Source organism: Strix aluco, chromosome 9 (assembly GCF_031877795.1).
Source record: "Strix aluco isolate bStrAlu1 chromosome 9, bStrAlu1.hap1, whole genome shotgun sequence".
NCBI lineage: Eukaryota > Metazoa > Chordata > Aves > Strigiformes > Strigidae > Strix > Strix aluco.
The window spans coordinates 16,762,841-16,789,625 of NC_133939.1; the positions used below are offsets into that span (position 1 = coordinate 16,762,841).

General features: G+C 37.6%; 1 protein-coding gene across 19 annotated transcripts in view; it reads right to left on the reverse strand.

The window, feature by feature from the left end:
• Positions 1-26,785, reverse strand: part of DLG1 (discs large MAGUK scaffold protein 1) — a 169,517-nt gene that overhangs the window by 72,982 nt on the left and 69,750 nt on the right. For 3 of the 19 annotated variants that reach the window (XM_074833892.1, XM_074833882.1, XM_074833890.1), the window contains exon 1: positions 21,571-21,969. The exons of 13 other annotated variants lie outside the window; for them this stretch is intronic. In XM_074833892.1, coding sequence (XP_074689993.1) covers positions 21,571-21,795 — 225 coding nt within the window. In that variant the 5' untranslated portion in view covers positions 21,796-21,969. Of the gene's footprint in view, positions 1-21,570; positions 21,971-26,785 lie in introns of those variants that run through there. 3 more of the 19 variants (XM_074833891.1, XM_074833883.1, XM_074833887.1) reach the window with 3 other exon arrangements.

Consider the following 26,785-nt stretch of genomic DNA (forward strand, 5'->3'; position numbering starts at 1 on the left):
TAGCCATGAAACGAGCAACAAAGATAGTCCTTTTTGAAAAAAAAATGGAGGGAAAATAAACCAAAATATTGCTTCCTGAGAAAGTAAAAAATATGATTGTTTTCTAGATTATGGTCATAGGAAGAAACACTAAATGCTGTTTTAGCTAGTACTGCATGTTATGTACTCTCTCACTCTATTTAAAGAGCACCATTGAACCACCGCACAACAGTCAATTTGCTGGGCATAAATAATCAATGCAATGCACAAATTATTGAATAGATGGCAAAAGTCATCTGACTTTATTAAAAAGAAGCTATGAAAGGTTATAGTTTTCTTTCTCCCCTAAGATCCTACTATCCCTAAACTTGGTTGTATTTTACCACCTCAAAACTTCTCCAAGGTTTACATCTAGAAAATTTTAAAATAGACTAATTCCTCTACTTTTCTGAACACTTTATGGGCGCTGAAAACTAATCAATTTAAAGAAGCTTATGATGAAATGTATATGAATTGTGAACGGGCAGACACACGCAAGATTTCAACATTAAACTTCCATCACAGAAAACAAATTTGTTCAGACCATAACAAGAATTACTTTGTGTTAATAATTGAGTTGTGTTTCCATGAAATACAGCAGCACTGTGAGATCACAATTTTAAGATGCACATTGTTTAAGCTAAAGGATTTTTTTTTAAAAAAACCCAGACATTTAAATGAGCCTGAGTTCTTCATATTTTATTAATTCAGTTTTTAATGCCAAGGATGCATGATCTCTATATCACATCTTTACTCCAATTTTCAAAACAAAAAAGCTCCAAAACAACTCCTATCCCCACTCCAAAAAAAAAAAAAAGGGCACACAATGAGGAGTTGATTTAATTGTGCTGTTGAATATTTAACTTTTCAAGCCAATTTTAAATTAATCATTCTAAAAAGAGGTAAGGATCCAAAGTTAATTTCCCAGTGTCTACATGAAAATTGACAGCTAGAGACATCGATATTCCCAGCCTTACAGAAGGAAGAAGCAGGCTCAAGTCAGTGGTCATGCAGCCTTCTTGACAGTGGACACACAACCAGCATTGCACAGCTCTGGGCCAGCCACAGCACACACCATCTGCCTCTTGCCCCATGGGTCTGTTCTAGGAATATACTGTGAATCTGAGTATATGGCACTGGGTATGATAAAAATGAAGGACACCAGCCCACAGGAAATAAAGCTTGATTAGGTCAGATGTACTGTATTTGGATAAAATGGAGAGAGATTTCATCAGTTCCTAGCATTAATACATGGTTATTCTCCCTCTCACTGTACACCTTCCTACAGCAAATCTGAATATTTAAATAATATGAGTTGGCATAATTTTTACACACAGAATAAAATCTAGAAATATAGACCTACGTACAAACATTTGCAGTTATTTATAGCATGGATATTAAGAGATGAATAGGAACTGACAGCTGCTCTTCTAATCACCAAGAGCTGCCATGTCTCATCTTCTACCCAGAATGGATGTAAGCAAGAGCTGCATAACATATCATTAATGCAATATTCATAAATGCAGAGACAGAAGGGCTTCTGGCCAGTGACAGAAGCTGGAAATGCATTGGTCATACAAACATTCACAGACTTGTGCATGCGTATAGTAGGTGTGCCTTTTGCCTCTGAAGCATCAGGGAGCTGGAGGACTCTGTCCCACTAATACATAATGGGCAGATGCACCCAGGCTGTTCTGTCTGGAAAACCCAAGATCTCTAGATTTTGTTATTGAAGGGCAAAGGCAGAGAGGAAGACAAGCATGTTGTGAATGTGCATATAGGTAAACAGTTCAAAACCAGCACATCACAACTAACTTTTTCTCCTCTGAGAAATTGCCACAGACACATTAATCCTGAGCAACTCTAAAGCACGTTCTCCAGCCTGCAGGGATTATTTGGACAGAGACTATGTCTTGTGTCAAAGCCCCTGTACCAGTATCCTCTTTGGCAACAGTGTGCCAAATGAATGCTTTTGTAGACCACAAACAAACATTTTTTTTCCATAGATTTTATCAAGATTGCTGGAGGTTTAGCAGGCTGCATTCATACCACCCATTTTACTTGCATATCAGTACTCTCTATTTTCTATCCAGCATGACATTGTCTAATTACTAAAATGTAGAAAGGAAGAAGCAAGGGGTTTTGGGTATAAGGCTTTTCTCTTGCGTACATAATAAATCCCAAAATAGGTGATGTTCCAGATTCAAAAGGAACATCTTATTCCTGGAGGCATCAACTTTGTTGAAAACACGTAGACCAAGCAGCTTCTTGATTAAAAAGAAAATCAGCTTTGAAGCATGCTAAGTGAGACAGGGAGGGCAAGGGGAGGTGATGCTTGATACTATATTCTTGGAAACTCAGTTGTTTGGCTTCCTATATTCTCCTCCAAACAAGAAAGGTGAAGACACAAGGCAAAAGACAAGACAAAGGAATTCACATCTCTCCAATGTGCTTTCAGACACACTGATTTCAGAGTGTAACTGGTAACAGCACAAGGTTTTTTTTCCCATAAGTCTTCATGCCTTTGGTCCCTAAGATGATATCAGTAAGATATCAATAATTAAATGAAACAAAATCTTGAAGGCACCTGTAGTTCCAAGAGCAACAGTCCAAGCACCAAAACACAGCCAAGGAACAGGAGGTACAGGCAGAATACCTAACTCATCCAGGGCCGCATGGTGTGCCAGGGCAATCTCCAGTGGAAAAGCTTAGGACACATCGAAATGCAGCCTTATGCAAGTATGGAAAGTGAATCTTGGTCAAAAAGACACGGGAGGAAGAAAAAAGACATATATAATCAAAACATAGCAAGGCTTATCTAGAACAATCATGGTGTAAACAAAATGAAAACAGACAACAGAAAAAAAAATTGAAAGTAGAGAAGGCAAGAAGAATGTTATTAAAATAGATTAATCAGATATTTGAGAGTCACGGGGATCATTCTGCCTAATTACATTCACACATGTGAGGTAAGGCAGAGCCTGTCTTACAGTCGCACTGGTAGAAAAAAAAAAACCACAGATCGCTGGCAAAGCAGTGAGGACATATGCATAATTCAAAGCAAGAAAAAGCAGTTATGTAACTAAAGCTGCACAGGTTTGGCAGATCATCTTTTGACTGCAGAAAGCCTGAACCCGCAAGTGTTCTCTGCAGACTGTATTAATTACTAGCACGAACTGCTCTAATATCAAGCACTAAGTGATTTTTCATAACCAGAAGGGGTTCAAGATCAGGTTATGTTTTCATATTACGTACTAACTCTGAACAATTTGTTACTAACACAAAGCTGAATCATCAATATTTCATTCTTTTAAATTACTACATCGAATGTACAGTGCACACTTCTTTGCAGCAAACTGTTAAAGTACCAGTAATCTTTTACAAGTAGTATTTCTTCAAGGATCATTTTCTTTCCACATTCTATAACACCCACTGAAATAGCTGGATAACAAGAATACCCATGGAAAGGGAAAATAGTACTAATATTTGACCAGCAATGTCTACTGCAAAGGTCTGTTTTAAAGCTTCAATAACCAACCTCCATTACTTCAAAAAGCAATTCTAATAGCTGGGAGAATCCTCCAAAAATAATTCTGTACTTCACTCCTATTGCCTTCAAGCAGATACCACAAAAGCAGCAACTTCTGTTCATATGACCTGACTGATGAAAATAAGCCCATATTCATTACCTCTTTTTGAAAGTAGGAAATAAAATATCTTTCAAAGTGAACAAATCTTTAAAACTGGCAGGAAGAAACAATTTTCACTCAATACCTAGTGACAAAGCTGAATATAAGTCATATTTTCTTTCTATAGATATATAATTTAAGGTCTGGCAGCGTAGTTTTATATCTTTTCTTTGCACTACATCCTAGAATGCCACAGGACATTTCACTAGTGAAGTCTGCTATTTTAAGAATATTGCATCCATCTTCCTCAAAATCACAAAACTCAATACTCATCTAAACACACCTTCAGGGATTTAAGGCTGTTTGGTGGGGTCTGATGGTGGTAAGAATAAAGCACAACTCCCATCCATCCTCATCTATAATCCATGTTATCTGGATGGTGCCCAGCGCATCTAAACCTGAGCACACAGCTAGCATTAACGCTGCCATACTCCTCCCTCAGTCAGAGCCATCCCTGTGGCCTGGGCAGGTCCTTAGTACTACAATGTCAGTGACTTAAGCTGTTAAGCAATAAATTTAAGACACCCATATTTTTCCTGAGTGTATTTATCCAGGACTTTAAACAAATTGTAGCATCAAGAACATACCACAAGTTATTTCGCTACTGCCAAACAAAGTTTCACAGCAATCAAATAAAAAATTACCAAGTTTCACAAGAGGTGAAAAGTGTAGAACTAACTGAACATAGGCAATCATTTAAGTATTGAAATTCCAAACAATGTTCATATATCAAAACAGCATATAACACAGACATGCTAATATGCTGCATGTATCTGAATTTTGAGAACTGCGAAGACAGAAGATCCAATTCTACCCAGGCATGAGTACTGTCGTGCTGATAAACTAGTCTAGAGGGTAAAATACACTGAATACATACGATGGGAAGCAGAACCACCAAAAAGAGAATACCATTAATCAAAGTATGACTAAGATTTTCTCTCTCTACAGGTTTGTTATTTGTTTCACACGAGAAAGGTTCTCTCTTATCAATGGACCATTACTTTGCTTTAAAAATGTGCTTCCCACCTGATGAACTCAAACTCACCTGTACATCTTGCTCAGCATGTTAGTGCAGTAATTCTCCAGTTTTGATACAGATACCATATCTGACTATTTCATACACACTGGCTAAAAACCAAATTATTTAAAATATATGCACTTTTTCAGCTTTTTAACCACTCATGCTTACAAATGTTGTCACAAATTTACATCACACGTACTTCATGGGGATGGGGGTATTGTTTAGATTCTCCTGTCCAAGTCAGCATACTCCATACTGTGTTTAACAGTAAGTTGATTTACCACAAACAAAACCTTAAGAGAGTAAATTATAAGCTTAATTATGATGGCCTCAGCCCACTGGTGGTTACAATTAAATCTGCCTATCATTCTGCACTGATACAAGCATGAGAACTTCTGGCTTCAGATTCGGGTTTCTGACCCTTCTACCCCTTCAAGGGCACTCCCTGTTCCTTGCCATGATGGAGCAAAGACTGATTCCCGTGGTCTCCCAAGGATCAAGGAATAAAAATACCTAGATCTCCACCTGAATGCTGTCCAGGTCTCTCCAAGGAGAGTTTGGGCAGAAAGCACAGAAATGAAGAAGCTGGGACTGAAGCCTGTCAGGGTATGTCTACATGAAGATGGGTTGGTTAGTACACAGTGGTTTTACTGAGAGATTCTGAGGGCAGGCAAGCCATCTTGGAGCTGTAGCACTAGTTCAGATAAGTACTGTAACAAAGTTATGAAAGGTTTTCTGGATCCCAGAAAGGAGATTTACCCACCCAGCCCTTGTAGATTAAAAGGACTACTCTGAATGTCTGTGACTTGATTTTAGGTCTCACTTTTTTCAGAGTAAACCATGGCTCTTGAATATATATCTATGTGAGCACTCTATTTTAAAGACACATAGCTAGCATGCTGGATATGTCTAAACTGTAGGGGTTATCTGGTTGTTTGGTTTTGGTTGTTGTTTTTTGTTTTGTTTTGTTTTTTTAATTCAGTCAACAAATTGATTCTCTAACCTAGTTTCCTCCCCAAACCCCACAGCATTTTACAATGAACTCAAATGAACTTAAAATTCTGAACTTAAAACATAAATAAATAGCTTTGAAGGGGAAAAACAGTGACAGCAGAATATCAGTATAATCACAGATGGTGACAGTGACCTGAATTGATTTAAAGACAAATAAGCAATTTATTTACTGTCAATTCTTTATTGCAATCTTCATCTACAAAAACAACCCAGTGATGAACAATTTGCACCATGGTTACTTCAACAGAAGTAAAGTAGCAAAGGCAGTAACAGAAAGACTCTTATTTGCTGAGGCCTAGTAAACAATTTTTTAGTGCAGAAAATTAAAAAAAAAGGGAAAACAAACATACACCAAAAACACACCACCACAGAATGCTATTAACCATAAGCAATAATATAGGACAAGGCAGACTGTCTAGCAGTTTGTGGGATGAAGTTGTACTCTGTAGCAAAAGTAGAGCTTTGCATACAAGATAAATGGACACCTGCAAAGCGGAAATGGGGCAAAATTATCACCAGCACTCTCACACAGTATCCAGTGGTGGTTTGATGATAAGAATCTCATGCAAATACCTACAATAGTCTCAACAGAACAGTTTCAGCAACCAACCTCTCCTCTCTCTATCAAGATCTAAAAATGGACCCTTACAGACTTGACATCACAATGTTTCACACAGAGGAGACCACCACTGTCCACTTCTGATGTCTGGTATTCAGAAAGATTCACTTAGCTCAAACTAGTTCTCTCACGAACTGCTTAAATGGTTCAATCTCAGTCATATTCCAAATCCATAATACACAAAATGTACACAGAATTAATATTGGTTTTAATAAAGGTAATTTGTGACTTTTGTTTTTCAAATACTAAACGAAATGTCTAGCACTGAACCCTATGCATCTGTATTCACCAAGCAAGCCAGCACTCTAAACTCAAAACAGAATTACAAGGCTCCTCATTTAGGTTCATAAGTGCTATTGAGAATGAATTTAATGCATATAATTTGCAACTTAAAGCAAGGCCTAGAAAGCTCTATTTAAATAACAGCCTTAAGAATAGTAGCTTTCATTATAATGCTAAAGACTCCACAAAGAAGCCCAAGCAGGGTTTCAGCATCAGAACAGCCCAGGCAAAGAGAAAATATGTTCTAAGACTTTATTATAGAAAAATAATGGCAGCTCTAGGGTGTCAATATTTTAGTCTTTGAAATTCACAGTAGAAAGGTTATGCTGTGGTAGTAAAGTGAGATGTCATAGACTCTGTTCACTCCTGACAACTCTATTAAACCAAAATACAACAATAAAGATTGGATACTGTTTACATGCTTTAGTAGATATGACACTTCTTATAAGCTCTCAGAACACATAATTTCCAATTATTTCTGAATTATTCAGGGAATAATTAAACCCTCCTAGACAGCATGCTTATTTTGCTCTTTATAATTCATTCAAATAGCAAAGATGTCCTGTATCTATCTATCTCTGATACTACAAAGTGATCTCTCTCGATACTAGAAATGTGTCCATTAACTCTTAAAACTATCTCACTACTCTTCTCCAAAAGTTTTTTTGGTTGAGGGTTGGGGTTTTTTTGGAGTACATCTATAAGAAACATTACTCATAAAATATGGAAATTATGCATGTGAGCCTCATCTCATCTAAAGCACTATCTGTTTTTTCTTTAGGGTAAGAAACATTCAGGTTCACTTACTTATAGCACGCCAGTGCCCTTGAAGTATTTACGGGTTCAGTCCTAAAACAAGGAGTAATGAAGTGATCTCAAGAAAGTCAGTGAATCCAAGACAGAGCTTTCCAGTTCAGGACAAGAATTTATTATTTTATTGACAATTGTATTATTCTGTGAGCAATCTATTATTATACATCCAAAAATCTCTTTATAATAATAAACAAGTGTGCCCTAAAACACTAAGCATGAGCAGAAAGTCATTTACCTCACATTAATGAACCACAAACAGAAAACCACACAAGAAAACCCATATGTAACAACCTTTTAATTAAAACCCATTAGCTTTTTCAGGATGTAAATGTCAGAAAATTTAGGAAAATTAATGACTTGATTTACACATAGAGTGGCTTTACTCACTCCTTGCTTCATTTACGAAAGGCTTTGTACATATAAGTGGCATTAGCATTTTAACTTTACACATGCTGAATTCCTCCCAAACATACACTATTATTATCACTACAATTCTGATAGCTTTATATTGCTATCCAGATGCTCTGCTTTCTCATTGCTCAGAGCTAAGGCTAAAATCTTTACCATGCAATTACTAGATAGCACCTCATCTGATTTTATTCATTCTTACACCATGGAAACACTGGAAGCTCCTCAGACTTGCTTCCATGACAACATGCAGTTATAATACAGTCTCAAAATAAGTACCATTATACAACACATCCAGGCTCTAGAATGAGTCATAGGAGCCCTGCAACATTTCAGCAAAATAGGCATCTTTTATGTAGCATCAAACACTCATTGTCTTCAGCAAATTAAAATACTATAAAAGTCTTAACAGTTTTAATGCCTAGCATTACTTGAGCAAACTTTCACTCCACAAGTAAATAAAGGCTTTTTTCTTACAATGTTATTTGCTAAAAATTCCTAAGGATTCTAGCACTTTTCAGTATAACTTAGGAAATAATATAGCCTTATGCAACCTTGCAATGGAAAAACATTTATGTATAATTTTAAGTCTACAGTGTTGACTAAAAACAATGTGGTTTTAAAAACAAGGTGTACAAACTGGTTTTTGGTCTGTAATTATCCATAGGCATTTTATCTGGATTTTGGGTTAACTGCATCATAGAAACACAAGTCAGATTTGATCCGTTTATGATCAGTGCTGGACAAACACAGCTATGGTGCACCCATACCCAGGCAGTGCAGAAGCTGCTTAACCTCTCAAGCAGAGCAGGAAACCTGAGCCGTTCTGGGTTCCGTACAAAAACAGCCTGTACATCTCATGAACTGGAACTAGGCCAAGTCAGCTCAAAGTGGAACTAAAATGGAGCAAACTAAGCCCTTGTGTATCCAAACTGAATGCAGAAGCCATGTAAACAGTTCCCTGCAGTTTCCATGAGGACTCACCTTGTTCAGGACAGAGACACAGGAGCCAGAGGATGAGGTTCAGCACTGAGATCAGGTGGTTAACACCTCACCTGGGAAGAAGACACTGCAGTGACAACCACATGGCTCTGCTGGAGTCAGAGCTATTGTGCAAGACTTGCCATTCTGCATCAGTGCCAGGGAAGACCAGGGATCACATAAAGTCAGCATTTTGCGTTGGCATCACACTGACCAAAACGTCTATCAGCCACATGTTGTGTGGCACATCCTTGCCTTATTTACTCTGAATAAAAGAAATATTACCCATACCAACCTGAGAAAAGTGGGTAACAATAAATGTTACAAGAAGTAGCTTAAGTTTCTCAGAATACTATAGAAAACATGAAACAATGTCAGCTTTTCTTGAGTTATGACTTTAATTCCATTAATGGTTTTGGTCTAATCTTGACAGAATACTAGTTTACACAATCGTTTTTGACAATTTCCATTCAGTTCAGATAAATGAAATGCCTAATCCAGAATAAAATGTTTGAAGGCTTTAGGATACAAATATTTTAAATTCTTCATTACAAAAACATGTGTAGGAAGGGCTGAGACAAGGGTTCTGACTTCTGAATTTACAACTGAGGAAAAGCAAAACAGGATTTCTCAGTCCCTCAAAATTACAAACTATTTAAAGAAAATTTTGCAGTTTCATTTTATATAATCCCTATCTAATTCCAACAACATTACACAACACAATTCTACCAGCGATTCACACAATTCTACTAATGATTCAAGCACTTAAACACTGAGAAGCTAACGGACATCAATAAAATATTTCTATACTTAAACAGTTTAAAGGAAAAAAGAAGTGAGGTCATGGCCTGCATTTATTTACCTCCCTACCACAATTACTCAAAAAACTTTCTTCATTCTTACATCCTCAGAATAACGAGATACCAAGATAAATGTACTTTTACCCACACTTTTACAACAGTGGCCAGGCCATGGGTGAAGTTCTGGGTTTCAGGCTTTGACATGTGAGGTTCAAAAGTTTCCACTTCTCAGGCCAGTGCTCAGGCTGCTCCTTGCACAGGCTGCTCCAACAGCTCATCTAATCCCCAGATGCCTTTAAGAACAAACAAACTAAAACCAAATAGGGCCAACAACAGACAGGAAAGACAAATCTGACTCTTCAGTCCAAGGAAAGGGTATTTCCTTAACCTGAATTCTGTTTCCAACACTGTTTTGCATTAAAAAAATCTTTCAACAAAATGCACAAGAACAGGTCTCATAACCCTGACTCTCCTCCGCTAATTAGGTGATAAACAAGCAGAATTTGCTCCTTTCACCATTGAATCCTTGCCACTACAAGAAGGCAGGCCAAGTCAATGAAAACTCAGGGACTCAGGTTTATTAAACACACAAGTCATGTCCAGCTCTTAAATCCCTACACTGAAACAGACAGAAAGCTATGAAAGCCCTCAGAGGAAGCATCATACCTGTTTGTCCTGGGTTTATACTCTTCCCTAGCCCTCCAATCACTGCTGCTGGAAGGACCTTGACAGACATCCCAGTATTTTTCTTTTGCAGTTTTTCTTTTCCAGCAAGCAAAAATTTAAGTAGAAAATTGTATTTTACAGTAGATTCTACTTCATTTGATTATGATTGCTGAAGTTGAAGGACAACTGATAAAACCTGAGCAGCACAACATCGGTAGAAATGAGCAGATAAAGAAACAGGGGTGAAACAAATGGAAAATTAATACTGAAAATTATTAAGTGGTAATGGCATAAATAGATACCTACTTAATTGCTTTAAATTTGAAGAATCAGAAAACAAAATGTATCTGGTTAGCAAGGCTCAAATCCAAATTAGAAGCTGCCAAATTTTTCAAGTCCTGCATTAAAAGCAATTAGGTGAAAGTAATAATCATAGAATACAGAATGGTTTGGGTTGGAAGGGACCTTAAAGATCATCTAGTTCCAGCCCCCCTGCCACGGTCAGGGACACCTTCCACTAGACCAGGTTGCTCAAAGCCCCGTCCAAACTGGCCTTGAACCCTTCCAGGGAGGGGGGCAGCCACAAATTCTCTGGGCAACCTGTGCCAGTGTCTCACCACCCTCATAGTGAAGAATTCTTTTCTTACATCTAATTTAAATCTGCCCTCTTGCAGTTTAAAACCATTACCCCTTGTCCTATCACTATACTCCCTATCAAGAGTCCCTCCTCAGCTTTCCTGTTTTCCCTTTAAGTACTGGAAGGCCGCTATAAGGTCTCCCTGGAGCTTTCTCTTTTCCAGGCTGAACAACCCCAACTCTCTCAGCCTGTTCTCATAAGGGAGGTGCTCCAGCCCCCTGATCATCTTCATGGCCTCCTCTGGACCCACTCAAGCAGGTCTATGTCCTTCTGATGTTGGGGGCCCCAGAGCCAGACACAGCACTGCAGGGGGGGGTCTCACGAGAGTGGAGGGGGAGAATCCCCTCCCTCTATGTGCTGGCCACACTTCTCTTGATGCAGCCCAGGACACGGTTGGCCTTCTGAGCTGTGAGTGCACACTGCTGGCTCATAGTCAGTTTTCCATCCACTAATAACCCCAAGTCCTTCTCCGCAGGGCTGCTCTCAATCCATTCATCGCCCAGTCTGGATTTGTGCTTGGGATTGCCTCGACCCATGTGCAGGACCCTGCACTTGGCCTGGTTGAATTTCATGAGGTTTGCACAGGCCCACCTTGCAAGCACCAGACAAAAAGCAACCTGCCAGCACTCCTGCCATTGACCAATTACATTAGAACACAAGAAGATTCTATAAGATGCACAGCAATATATCTACTGTACTTAGAAGGCATAGCAAGACACAAGAACAATGTTTCTAATTTAGACAGGCCTAAGGACAACAGTAGGGAATTCACCTGTTACTCATTTCCTTTATCACATTCTCTGAAACTATTAATCTATCCACTAGTCCTTCCCAGATAAGTTTCAAGATTAATTCCTACCACTCTGATCTTCTCATGACTGATGCATCACTCAGGGGATGAATCTGTCAGATGGCATTTTCTTAGACTCGGAGACTTCTAGGTCAGATGAGCATGATCGCCGAGTGACACACAAAGGCCAGAAACTGAGATTCTATTCCCTGCATTGAACTCACATTATTGCCAAGCTTCAGAATATCCTCTAGAGATTTATCCAGGGTTTTTTTCCTAGTGTAATTTATTCAGAAACCTCAAATAACACGGTGCACTACAGACACAGATAAATTATTCTGATAGTTCATGTCCCTCTCCATTAAAACAAATGTGCTCCACACAAACAGTAAAAATTGCCATACTGGATGAGAGAAAAGGCCCACTCTGGTCAAGAATCTTACTAACAGCAAAAACTGATAGTTGGGCAAGTAGGAGTTAGACATATGCCCAGTAATTTTCCCAAGAAACCATCTCAGAACCTGACAGTCAAGGTCTTCCTGAACTATCTGTAATACACACACAATCTGTAATAGCTGCCTGCCGCCTGCCTTTTGCAAATCCATTTAACTACACTGTGAAATCATTCTCTTTTTGAACCTTCTCCTCTCCACAGAATTTTGTGGCAGTGACTTTCACAATTTTAGTAGAATTCTTACAGGACAGTTGTGATAGATTTAGAATTAGAGAACTATTAAGTAACTTCTAATTGAGAACCTTCTTAATTTCATTTTTTGTAAGTCTGTATCATATTCTCCCTCAGGTTTTTTTTTGTTTATTTTTAAATTAGCTGTTCCTGTAGATAACTAGATTATTCCTCTTAACACTTTACTACCCTCTTCCTTTTTAATTATGCTATATCCTAAGACAAGGTAAACGGAACCCCACACAAAATTCAAAATATTGATACACAGGAAATATACTCAGTGTCATGTTCTGAGTTATTCCCTACTTCTTTAGTAATACCTAACATTTCATTTACCCTTTTCATTACTGCAGAGGACTAAGGTGACATTTTCAGAGAACCATCAGTGACAACTCCAAAGTCTCCTTCTGGAATAGAAATACTTCATTTGTAGCCTATCACTATATGCACACGTGCAGGATTATCCTTCTAACTCTGTTCCCCATTCATTGCTCTACAATGAATGTTAACAGCTATTTTTGTGCCAGTTCACTTTGGTCTGCTATTCTCTGCAGCTAATTTAGTTAACCTGAAAATAAAAATAATTTAGGAAAAAAAAAAAAAATCAATCACATGCCTCTGCCTCACAGCTTCTCCCCCCCACTCCCAGTCGACCATTCACAACTATGACCTTCTGGGAATCCAGTCCCAGTTGAAGGGACCTGTTTTAATAAATCTACAAAACATCCTTCCCCCCTTTATCTCATGGCACCATTAATTTTAACATACTTTGATCCAAAAAACATTCTTTCCAAAGACTTCTGTAATGATAACAACCTTCTGATGACCACACGTTCTCATGGAGGTTTTTATCTACATGCACCCTGTTTTCAAAGAAGTCTGGAGGAACTGCAAGTCCTTATTTTCCCTTTACAAAGACAAGCTGACTTCTTGTCAAAATAAGTTTATCCATCTATCTGTTAATACTACTTTAATAATAAAAGAATTTCTCAAAGTTTGTACAATAAGGAAATCAGACCTGCTCAGTCTCAGAAAGTACAGCTTAGCTCCTTTTAAAGGGCATCATATTTGCCTTTTTTTAACATTTTTATTCTAGGAATACCCACACAGTTTAAACAAAAAGGTCACACACAACATAGCAGACGGTTCAGCCATATTAAACACAAGTTCCTTAAGAAATCCTGAATAAATGTCATCTCCTATTGATCACCTGTGCCTCTTAACACATTAATTTAAATTCTCTACTATTGGCACCTGAATCTTACTATTTTTAATACAGTAAAACGAATCATAGGAACTACTCCAAGTTCACAGGTAGGGCAGTCCTAGCTGTTTTTTTGCTCTGAGATATGCATCTGCTTTGGCAATCAACACTTATCTGGGAATACAGTCTTAGGTCTGTACTTTCACCATCTTGATTATCAGTATTTCACAGTCACTTGATTCACTTGATATCACTTGATTTAGCATCTAACTACTGAAGTGCTACTCTTTAATGAGGCAGCATGCTCAAATTCTAAAAAGCTGTATATGGAATTTTCCCCCATGGTGTTCATCTTTTAAAAAGAGTAACAAAAATTAGAGAGTTAGAATACAAATTAAAAGCAGTAGTAAAGGGATGTAATAAAATAGTTTTTTAAAAATATAAACTGCTTTTATAGCAGTTTATAGCTTCCAAATAGCAGTTTGAAGTCATTACATTAGATGTTAAATCAGAGATTCTGTATTTTGACATTTTCAAGTACAAATCTGATTTGTCATTATGCTTTTTACACAGGAAATAGTAATTTATTACCCCGATTTGGCAATTACATCATGTCCCACTACGCTTTTAAAATGTTTATTATATTAATACTATTCTTTAAAATTAAGTTTTCTAACTAATTTTGTCTAGCTTCAGTTCCCTGACTTGGAATACAAATGCCTTTTTCTACTAAATAAACAAGCTTTCTAGTTTCCAAAATCTATCCCTATATATTTATAGTCTGTGACCAAATCAACTCCTGACTTTCCTTTGGATGAACTAAGCAGAGGTTTTTAGGTTTCCCATTTTAAAGCAGGTCTTCCTGAACACAATTTACGGTTATAATCCCTTTTCTGAACACTCCCAATATATCAGGATCCCTTTTCAGGCCAGGATTTCAGACTGGAGACTGTACAGGCTACAGACAGAATCCAGAGCTCCCTCTCTCTTCTTCTCCAGAGGGAAAACTGACTCCCTTCTCGCCTGCTACATCACACTGTGTAGTCAGATACAGTTCGTTATCTAAGAAAAACAACTACCGTTTACTTACGAAATTAAACTTGCTTTGCACAAGCAATCTTTACTCTGCTCCCTACTCTGCTACAAAAACCAAACGCCATTACCTGGGAAGCACGTAATACAGGTTGCTCAACTTCTACAGGCATCAGTCTTAAGAGAAACAATTTTATATAAGGAAAAATACACAGTGTGAGGCAGCACCGATAAAGAGAATAAAGGAGGAGCGGCTAGAAGACTCATTCAAAACATTCCCACGGTACAGCAGTTTCCAGTAAATACCACACAAAGCAGTGGGAAGAAATTGAAGATTCCATGGTCAAAGAAAAATCCTGTATTATACCTGCATCCCATAAAATATGACATCATACTAGAAGACTGACACAACTACATACATACTAGTCTCCAGTAAAAGTAAGAGTTTAAAAAACAATGGTAACTTAAAAAGAATACTCTTAAGCTGACTACGAGGACATGAAAAAAAATGGATAAGCACTTCTATTTTACCAGTGTCCTAGTAAGCTTTACACGTGACCCTTTCTTCTTTTCTATGAAAAATATGGATAGGGTGATCTGTTTTTACTTAAATCACTGCTTAGATATATCATTTCTGAGATGTTACAAGGGACTAGAATATGCATTGGAAACAGTTTAATGGAGCAAAAGACTGAAAATTCATAAATGCCAAGATCAGCTTACAAGAGAGACAAAATGAGTCATAAATCTCTATTATCTGTCTGGAGAACACATTAGCTCAACTACATCCTAATGTGCAGCTAAACACAAAAAAGGAAGGCAGCAAATGCACAACAGAAACAAGCTGTAGAACAAGCCTGATATTAGAGAAGTGGGTTACAGGCAGCGAGATGAAATTCAATACTGACAACCCAAGTCACATGAACAGCAACGAACAGCACAGAGACACCCTGAGGAACACCAACTGGAAAAATAAGTCCAGAAGTGCTTTTGTTGGTGGCAAAGATTTTTTAAAATTATGAAAGATTGATGCAGAAGGGGATCTTTGCTCTACATCGACTACTGTCCTTCAGAAAGCTTTTTTGATATTGAGCCGTGCGTGTGTGTGTGTGTGTGCACAAAAACCTGGTACATAGAAGGAAGCCTTAAGTCTTTCAAAAAGCAAGTGACAGAACTGTACAAGTTTTGGGATCCCCGACAGTTTTTTAGGGGATAAAACCACTTTATTGTTATGATACATGTGAGGACCTTAAAAAAATGCAAGAAAAGTGGATCACAGTCCACTGAAACAAGTGCCTCCTCCTACCCCAGCTGCCCAAAGGAAAAACATGTAACAGTTTTTCTTAAATGCACATTGGTGTGGAACAGGTGGCTTCTACCCACCAGAAGATAAGAATCAGCCATGTTGGTAAAGTGGAGATTAGAACATAACTTTAACAACTTTAGCATCTACTCTAGTAGCAGCTTCCAGTAGATAACTTGTAAAACATCAGTGAGGTACAGAGAATGTACATGGCTCAGGAGAGTCAGGAAGCACCTACTGCACGGATTGTCTTGGAGTCCAAGCAGTTCTTGGAAGAAACTCAAGCTGGTAGCAAGAGGAGATTGCTTGAAGTAGCCAGTGATGATCCCAAGTAAACAAAGGTATAGTTTAAAAGATACTGCAGCTTTCTGAGTATATCAAAGAGAGATAAATTTTTTTTTGGACGTGACATACTACTTTCAGGGACATTTCTGACTGATACAGAAATGAATGTTGCTAATGCTACTTTGGGCAAAACCAGAAACAGCAGGTCCTCAGAGGGTACATTTGGGATTCAGGGAAGACTTGCTAGGTGGTGGTGGTATCAACAAAAAGTCAGATTTCAGTACTGAATTTGACCTCTGTATTACAGTGTTCTGAGCTTCTTTGACAGATGGCACAAAGTTATCAGTCTTTGTTGTGAAACAGGAATGCTCCTATCAATGTTGTAAACAACAAAATGGAAAGACTGAGAGTGCTGGCTTAACATGAACATGACAGCTGACAGGGTGGTTATATCCTCCTCAAAGTCTACTGATGTACTCCTGTTATTTTTGCATATGTCCCTGAGACCAGCATTGCAACTATGGTGCCCTTTTAGACTTATACCTGCTAGAATTTCATTACAGTGTTTGGTTAGCAAAGCATCTGTTGCAGGAACAGTCCCAACTGATAAGGATTTCTCTTGTCTTCTAACTGGAGAAGACTTTTAACTGTTCCTGAAATCATATATAGAACTATGCGATCTTCACTTGAATGAAATTTGGGAAGGCACATTAGAAACAGCATCAAAGGAAGTATCCTTACTCAACGGACAAAAGCATCAACTGGGACTTGTCTATTACAGAGCCATTACATGACAAGCAAAGTGTGAACGATGTGGTTATACAAATAAACAAGGATGAGGCACTTCATTTCAATTGCATATGAGATGCATCACATGAAGAGGTGGATGTATTCCTGACATTTTTGTCTTTTATGGATCTGCCAAAGTAATACAAAAAATGAACTGCACTGGAAATGTTTCACAATATGCTTGTGCTTGAAGTTCAGCAAACAGTAGCGTGTCAAACATTAGTCTGAGCTCACTCCCAGGGAGAGCAGTGAAAGGCATGTTCTTCACTCAGACTGTCATGCCCCTGCAATGGCAAAAGTTGTGTGCATAGTCCAAACAGAGTTCGTTCATGCCTTGCAAAGGCATCTTTTATAAAGGGATCTACAGATACACACACCTGACATTTTACAACAGCTGCAGAATACATGCTTGCTTCCATGCACTGAAATACTTCGGAGGTTGACTCTGTGTCCAGGTATAAGCAACAACAATACACATTTCAGTAGAATAAGGAAAACTGGTCTCAAGAGGTGGTAGAATAATATATATGAAACAGGAATCACTGGTTATTATGTGACAATAAAAATCATGCTATAACTCAGATGAGGATAGGGAAGGAATAGAGAACTAGAAATTACCTATCAGGGACTAGGAGTTTACGTAACACTGAGTAGTGTACACACGGTAGGACCACTTGTGAGAACTAGAAAAAAAATTCAACCAAGATAAAATGATTCAAACATTCATACAGAAAACTGAATTATAGAAAATGCTTTTCAGAAAAAAAAAAAAAAAAGAGAACTCAAAGGCCTACCTGCTTCTCTGAAAATTTTAGTAAGTAATTGTTATTCATAAAGACAAATTCAAGTATCTCCTCTCTTTTGGAGTATAGGGGAAAGCACTGGCCCCAACAGAGGTTCTAGAAAAGAAAACCAAATTCTTCTCAAAAGAGACTGCATAGCTACTCTGCACATTAAGATTTTAATTTATCTTGTTTAACAAGACAACAATTACTCTCCTTGAGTTACCATACATCCCAGAATGGCTGTGGACACAAAGTTTACCAAGACTCTAAACTGAGTATGAACTAAAACTCTCTTAAGTTGCACAACATATGGTATCACGTCAGCTCTCAAACATGGAGGCAGATCATTCTAAAAGACAAGGTCACGTTTTCTAAAAACTTCTAAAACATTTCTGTTGCATTAGCTTCTTCAAACTAAAAGAAACATCCTGCACATCCTTAATCATAATTGAGAGTGCTCTTGATGTTGTAGACCAAAAATAGAAGAACAGGAAGAAGATGGCGTTCACTTTAGATTCAGTGGTTCTGTCAGACAGTCATTTACTTAATAATTGTATTAACTGAAACATATACAGCAGCTTTGGCAGCAAAACAGAAATGCTATACCACAGGAACCATGCTAGACCTGTTTAGTAAGCTGACAGCTGGTGAAAGACAGACTGGCCTGTATTTGACTTTCCAAACACTTTGTCAATCAATACAAGCCTCAACTGAGAGGGCAACTATCAAAATATAAAATAAAGTAGCGAAGTTATATAACAGACCTAAAGAGTCCTACCTCTTTCACAGGCTGCCATACATTTAGTTTCATACAGCAAGACTCTGTTAGTCCACTAGAGTTGTTAGTTGGAGTTGAAAACAATGGAGTAAGAGGGGATCCAGTGACTGCCTTGCCTGAAGGTTCAGAGTCTTGGGCACAATACAGACAGAAAGCCCCTGCAGTAGCAGTAGTACTCCAAAAGCAAAACATTCTGTGTCCCCTTCTCCTTTGCTTACCAGATTTCTGACTCATTCTGGAAAAAGTAATTTTCCTGAGACACAATGGAACAGAAATATGAAGAAATTCTGTTATCAACTCTGAGTGAGACAGACCAACAGGTGGGAGGGAACAGGTGAGGGGAAGTGGAATCTAAAACCTTCTGACAGCAAGCAGTGCTGGCAGGGAGCCAGAGCACTGGTTCAGTTCTTATCACCACTGCCGTGTGGCAAGCAATCAACTGAAATAACACACTGCACATGCCAACATTACAGCCACACACAGGGGTTTGGGAAGCAGCACACCTCCACTACTCCATGAGCCCACTGGTTGACTCCATAAAAGGAGAGACAACTGGCTACAGCAGGGAACCAGCATGATGCTAACAAAATCTACATGACATTACATGATTCATGATACATGTTCTTAAGATTTATTGATTTTAATATGCTTTTAAAACTGTGTATCTCTCCTTAAAATGTTAAGCAAACTTCAGTCTTGAGAAGTTTCCATCTGCACCGTACACAGTCAGAAAGTGTTTACAAAATGAACCGAAGGTTACAAAGACAGTCACTTCATGCAAGGCACCCTGGAGACCTTGGCTAGGGCAGGACACAAGCAGAGTGGGAATGACCACTTTCTGTCTTCATTTGTACCTGTTCACACCATCTGTTTCCACTGCTGCCTTTTTCCTAAGAGAGATGGGTGATTTGAATCTCCTAACAACATTAAAAATGGGTAATGCTGGTAAATAAGGCACCTTTAATGTTTGAAAATGGATTGGTAGTCTTCAGGGTGCTGTGGCCTTTCACTCCTGACTAGTCCTCCATGCCACAAAGCATTTGTGCACACATGTATTCTTTTGGGCGTAAATCTAGCAATAACTACAGCAAAAAGCTGTGCTACCATATCCATCACCAACTTCTTCCTTGTTTCCTTAGGGTACAAGACCCCCTAATCAAAAAATGCCCTACCCCAAAATCCAAAGTCCTTCTTTAGCACAGGTCCTCTTACCACCTTGCCGGGGAGAAGGTGACCTGTTGCAAGCCCCAGAGAAGGACCAGGGCACACAGCCCAGTCTCCAGGAGTTGTTTCCCTTTCACTGGTAATGGAGGGAACTAAGGAAGTATCACCATTCCACACCATCCTACCCCATTCAAGAGAGCCAAGCAAATGAAGGTACAGCTAAAAATGCGTGTCATATAGCAGATTCACAAGGGAAGATGACCAGTACTTTAAAAATCATCACTTTGATTTTGTATATGCTAAAAATCATGATGTTCCACCAATAAGATCATCATCACAAGTAGAATTTCAACAGAGAAGGTTAGAGAAGTACATCACATCTAATTATTTATTTGGACTCTGCAAATCTAATTATATTCAGGTGATGAGGATGTACCTTAAATGAACAAATAAAAGTCATCAAGAATTTTCAGAATACTACATCACAGAAGAAAAACTGAAGATAACTGAAAAACAAAATTGCACCACAATGAGCAATCTGCAATATCTTTTTCCCTCCCTGAGGCGAGAACAGCTGCAATGGCTGGATAAGGTACAAGGATAGCACAGCATCTTTCCAGAGGAAGAGGCTTCAACAAGTTCTTATGTATTCAGTGCATTACTTCTGAATATGCTCACTACGTTTTTTTACAACCACTTCAAAATATTTTGGTTTTTTCTCTCCTTCTGGCCATGAACGTGTATAAGCAGTTCTTTTTAACAGAAGAACTGTCAGACTTACAAAAAAAAATTGGCAGGCTTTCACAGAGGTATGCTATCTTTTTCATAGCAGAAAAACAGAACAAACATTGGGATAGTCACAGAATCACAGCTTCGGTTTGAAGGGATCTCAGGATCTTTATCTGGTCTACACTCAAAGCAGAGGCTGTTCAGTATTTTATTTATCAGCAAATTTCTAGTCCCGACTAGTCAGTCCAACTACAAGTTTCATGCATTCCAACATTACTTGTTTAAGCATTAAACAAATAAGACCAACCATAATACTTATTCAAAAGATTAATGTTTTGACTTTTAAAAAAATAACAGTACTTAAAAGCTATTATGTCTATCTAATGCATCACTTAAGAGTTGTATAATGACCCATTACAGAAACTACAGGATCCCTCTTCAACATTCATGTACATTTGCAACAAGAAAGTGAAAATCCCCCTCTAAGATCTCCTATTTATTGTTTTTCTTACAGACTGCAGTATTAAATGTATATTCTGCATGTAAGGAAAGCATTCCTTAATCTTTTTTATGGATTATTAGCAGCCAAAAACCCAGAAAACCGTTACAGACTAGAATTTGTCGTGCTACATGTAATTAAGACTTTATTTAATCCTTTAAATACAATTCTTTAACCAGGAAATATGTAGTCTTTATTGACTTGTCATCTTACTACAGATATGCAATTAGTATTTCTTAAACACATTATTCCCCTCCAGAGCTAAGCAGTAGAATGCAAACTACATTTTTCAGTACTTCACTATTTCATTAAAATACCTCATATTTAAACTTCTGGAAGGCTCATCATTTGCAATATAACTGAAATAAAAATCAGACCTCATTTAGTGTTTCCATTTTCATGCTTTAATGCTAAAAATTATAGAGAGCTCTGTAAAATATGAAAATGAAAGCAGACAGAAAACACCATTCATAAATCAGAGATTATATGAAAGCATGCACATATAAATAATTGCTATTTCTGACTAGCAAGTAACCAGAAAACATGCAGACACAGTAATTTCAACAAGTGGCATATTACCTGGGTGGAGCTGGCAGCAACAGAAATGCAGTCAATGAAACCATGTCTCCGAGTGAAAAATGCAACTATCTGCTGCCAACGGGAAGGCTCATTCCGTAACTCATCTGTTGAGCCTTTCTTTGCCCACTGCTTGTGCTTTGGGCCTACAGAACTGTGGCTTGAGCTAGTGTTGCCTCGATTGGCGCGAGAATAGAGGAGTGTGTTATTTCCGAAAATGTAATTCATCTCTGCAGCTCTGCAGGTGGTTGCCAGGCAGTCTTACTTCCCTACCAGCTGCTGAGTGGTGAATGAGCAGAAAAAAAAAAAAATGCAGATAGAATTACAGCAGCATCATTTACAAACCAGGAAAACAAAATTCTTGATAGCTGATGCTATTTTTCTTCCAAGCTTTTCCACCCCCTACATCCCTTCTCTACCTGTGATTACAATGATGAGCATAATCTTGAGCAATTTTTAACAAAAAAAAAAAAAAGAGCAAGCAAATGTTTTTCTTCTTTTTCCTTTTTTTCAGAACCCACAGGATCGAAAGCTTGTTCTCTCTTCCTAGCTGACAACAGATATTTAAGAGAAACTGGGTAGCAGGTACAGTACAATGTTACAAATTCACAGCTATGAGGATGGTGGTGGATGATAACAGCTACTGGGTGGAGAAAGCATGGATCAAAAATAACCAAGTTTCAATCATTGCCTGTAGTAAGATCCAATAGCATCTTTTCAGTTCCTTGCTTGCATAAATTATGAACCTGAACTGAACAAAACAGGGAGCATGCAGCATAACTGCACTTGTTCACCGATTCTGCCTTTCTGAAAACATTCCACAGAGCAAAAAGAGCTTAACACCCTGTTCAGAAAAAACATCCAAGAACGAACTGTTTGCTGGTTCCTCTTCTTTTCCCCCTTTCCTTACTGCATAAAACATCTATGGAGGGAAGAAATCACAGTGCCACAAAACAGTCATTTTGTGTTGCATATCAATGGATGTCTGGTAGGGCTGTTTTGCTGCGGCATTTTTTAATCAGCAAGAAGATTAGAGATATTAAGATTAAACAGTAAACGTCAACACTCTGTTGTTCTTATTCTATGATTAACATGTCATGATTGTAACACCTATTTCCAAAATTCTGTGACTACTGTAAGCATAATACTAAAACAATAAACATATATTTGTGACCCAACATTATTTCTCAAAAGTACAACTGGCAAAAGATGAAAAATACTTATTATGAACTATTTAATTTTCAGTAACAGTAATTATCTAAAAGATTATATGGAATTCAAGTTACCTTACAGAAATTACCATCCAAATTTTTATACCAAACTACTTTAAAAAAAAAAATCCTCCAGCTCATATCACAGAGGTTACTTAGGCAATCAGTTAAGTGTCAAGGCTTTCAGTACAAGCTTGCCTCCAGAAATACAACACAAAGTTATCAAAACTGTTTGTGGTTTATTTCTATACAAAATGCTCTGTCATAATCATAACACCAGGACAAACATTTTCAAAGAGAAGAAAACAAAGGCAGAAAAGTTCCTTACAACACTGTCACAACTTACAACACCATGAATCTACAAATCCAGTGATTGATAATGTGCATGTTAGTGGGGATTACCCAATTCCCCATATACTTTTTTTGGTATAATATACCCTTCTGCTTAACGCATTCTTACTGACAGCTATCCTATTCTGTGTAACAAATTTTTCCTGACAGCTTACATTACAAGCAGAAATAATAAGTACATTAGTTTAAAACTATAGTAATAAGATCAATGCACCATTTACTTCATCACTAGTACAGCTCAATAACATATCACATATAAATATTCTAAGTACATCTTTCAGACACTTTATTAATATTCAGTGTAAGTCATATGAAACTTGGTCTGACTTGTGCAGTGTCCTCAAAGCCATGTTCATAAGATACATAATGGAGGTAAACAAATGCCTGACACATAATAGATGCAATGATCCTTTAAATGGACAAGCTTTTTATAATGTGAATTATTTTCATGGGTAGACTGCAGTCCTACCTGAGCCATACTTTTTCCAAACTCACCGAAAATACCTAGTCTGAAAAATGCCTATGAATTTATTACTGAAAAAATTATTTAATCCCTGGCTATGACTGAAGATGTTTGGAACAAACTACAAATGAAATGCTTTGAATTCTGAGTCTTTTTATAAAGAGTCAAAGTGAAAATATTTTTTATGCTTTTCTTCACATGGCCTTGAATGTCAACACTGCTGTATGTATTGAAAAGATCTGAGGGCACAAAAATATTGGTATAATTTTCAAAAAAATGTGTAAGAATTTTTTTATATATATACACACACATATGTCTCTATAGGCTCCAAACTGAGAGTCACATGGGAGAGTACTGTTTAAAATTCTGAAAGGAAACACCACAATACATTGACAAGCAATGTACCAAGTACCTATTTTTCTTGCTATTATATCAATCTGTCCAAAGATGAGACAGGTTTGCAGTATTTTAAGGCAGTTTCTTTCAAGGATGATCCCCACCCAGCCAACAATCAACTGTGGTGTCACTGACAATGAGACTTTAGAAACCAGCACTTCCGGAAAGGCTCACATAGACCAAAAAAAAAAATTCCTGAAAGTGAAGCTATGATGATTTGATTTCAATGGAGACAGAAATCCAGAAAAGTACTTCAGGAAGACGTTATGCAATCATGCTGGTGATACAAGACAGCAATCTGTGTCACCTACACTCCATATGGATGTAAATGATATTGAGCAAGATTTGCTGATGCCTAAGAAGATACAGTTGCAGTTATTTGCAGAAGGAGCCTGTACTGTGGTGATGAGACAAATCCTGATTTTTACAAGTTACAAAACAACCTGAAGATAAAGGCATGGCATAACTCTAGAGATGGTACAACATCAGTATAATGCAAAGGAGTCCAGACTAGAAAAATGGTACAGTTGAAAAAACCATGGGTGGGAGTAAAAACAAGAGCTTGTTTTGGTCAAAGAGCATTTCAACAGAGGGTCAAACACCTACAAGTAGAAATCAGAGAGTTCTATTTGGACCGAAAAAGAAGCATCCAGAGAAAGGAAACAATCTAAGAATCGTCAACACAGAGGTGGTAGCTGAAATTGCATCTGTGAATGACTGCCTCCCATGTCAGGAGGTAGTACAGGGAGGCTAACCAGGGAATCTCAGGAAACCCTAATGGGAGCTGAGAGCTTCCATCATCCCTTTTTCATATTCTGGATATTGAACTGATGTGAATAAAATAATAATAATTTTTAAAAACCCCACAACACCACCACCACACACCAAAATCAAACACCACAGCAAAACAAAAAAGCCCCTATTTACTGTGAGGCAAGAATTCAGAATTTGCTGATTTAAAAAAAAAAAAATACAACACCAAAAAACCCCACAAAACAGAACCTAGTTAAGATCTCTAAGTTAGCACACATACCTTTCTACAGGTTAATAAATTTACTGCAAGATACATCTGCATTTGTAGCAGATGCAAAATAACATTATTTGTTTTGTGGCCAATTACCAAGATATAGTGATCACAGCAGTTACAGAATTTAAAAATTAACATCAAATACTTGGAACGAAGTTCCTCTGACTTAGTACCTTAGCCAATTCTTATTATCAGCTCGCTGAGACAAGTGAAAACATTACATAATGCCATATTTTAATCTCAAGGATAAAGCTTTCCAAACATACCTTTACAAGCCTCGGAATTAAAAATGCATAGCAACAAAAACTGTTTGTATATGCAAACAGCAGTTATATCTCAATTACCATTTTAAATAATAACAACAAAACCCCTGAAGCATTTGAAAAGTGTCTTATATTACCTTTTATTACCACCCTGTTAAACAGAGTATTGGCTAAAATAAGCACAGACTCAAAAGGAATAAACATATACTTAATAGAGAAAATTCAAGAGCCACCTAAAACAACATCAGGGATTTATTTTATTTTCAGTATCACTTAGGTGTTTACCAGAACAAGAGACACAAAAGAAATGTGCATAACTCAATTGAAATATTTGAATGAGGACTACGCAACTTTAACTCTCCAGGCAGGGGAATAAAACACACCACTGAAAATGCAGATATAAATTCATGTTTACTTTTTACATTTTTCAGCATTCTATGTTTAATAATTTTTTACTGGCATAACAAATTTAAGTCTCACTACTGAGCATATATAATATTGTAAGCTAAAGCCCAGGAGTACACTACTCAAGTTGGATAATGTGGAAAAAGAAGTTGTTAACCCTTTCTGCTAAGACATGTTGGAAAGCCTATCGTAGCTTTTCACTGATGCAGAACTGAAAGGATAGTCCTTGATCAAGTGTAATTTACAGTGTCAATAAAAAGTAGATATTTTACTGCTGAAACTACCTTATAAGTAAACACCTTAGCATAATTATTCTATAATGACACATTTGAGTAAAAATATTGAATATAAAAGATAATTACGTTATTACTCATACTATCCCTCAAACAACCTACCAATCTGTGCAGATTAAACTGCCTGGTTTTCCGTACCCTGTTCATGAACCTCCTGCCCATCTTTTTGGCACGCCAGACTGATAAAAACATCCTGTGTTTAATCTAAGTTTTTTTAGGCTTTCTTCAGTCATCAAAATGAACCCAACTGCACTGAAAGCTCAGGGGAAATCTCAGGCAAAAAGAGCCAGTAATTAAGATGACTTGATGTTGATTACTGTATCTTAGGTTGTTCTAACGTTTGGATTAATCCACAGTCCATCTGTTACAGTTTTTCTTTCTTGTCTCTGTTGACAAGAATGTGTTTAGCAGATCCATACTGAGAAAAGGGCAGATTCAGTCAACTGCTGCTTACTATAAGGCACAAACTGACACCTTTGCACATATTTGTATATTCTTCATTTACAGGAAGTTTAAAAGTAGTAACTGTCAAGAAGTTGGGCAAGGCATTTTAATTAAAGATTGTAGAGCACCTCCTCTCCAGAATGACCACCAAAATATGACGCTAGCCCAAAAATGAGTATTTCTGAGAGTATGTTCAAGATTTTCTTTATAATTTCCACTACTCTAGGTATGCTCCTAACTCCAAAAGTATTGTCTTCCTGCTGAAGATGTCATAAAGCTTTAGAAAGGTCTCCATTTCGAAAAAGGCAGCAGACTGCAACTTTCTCACAATCATAACTGATCTTGCAATTACCTGTCAACCAATC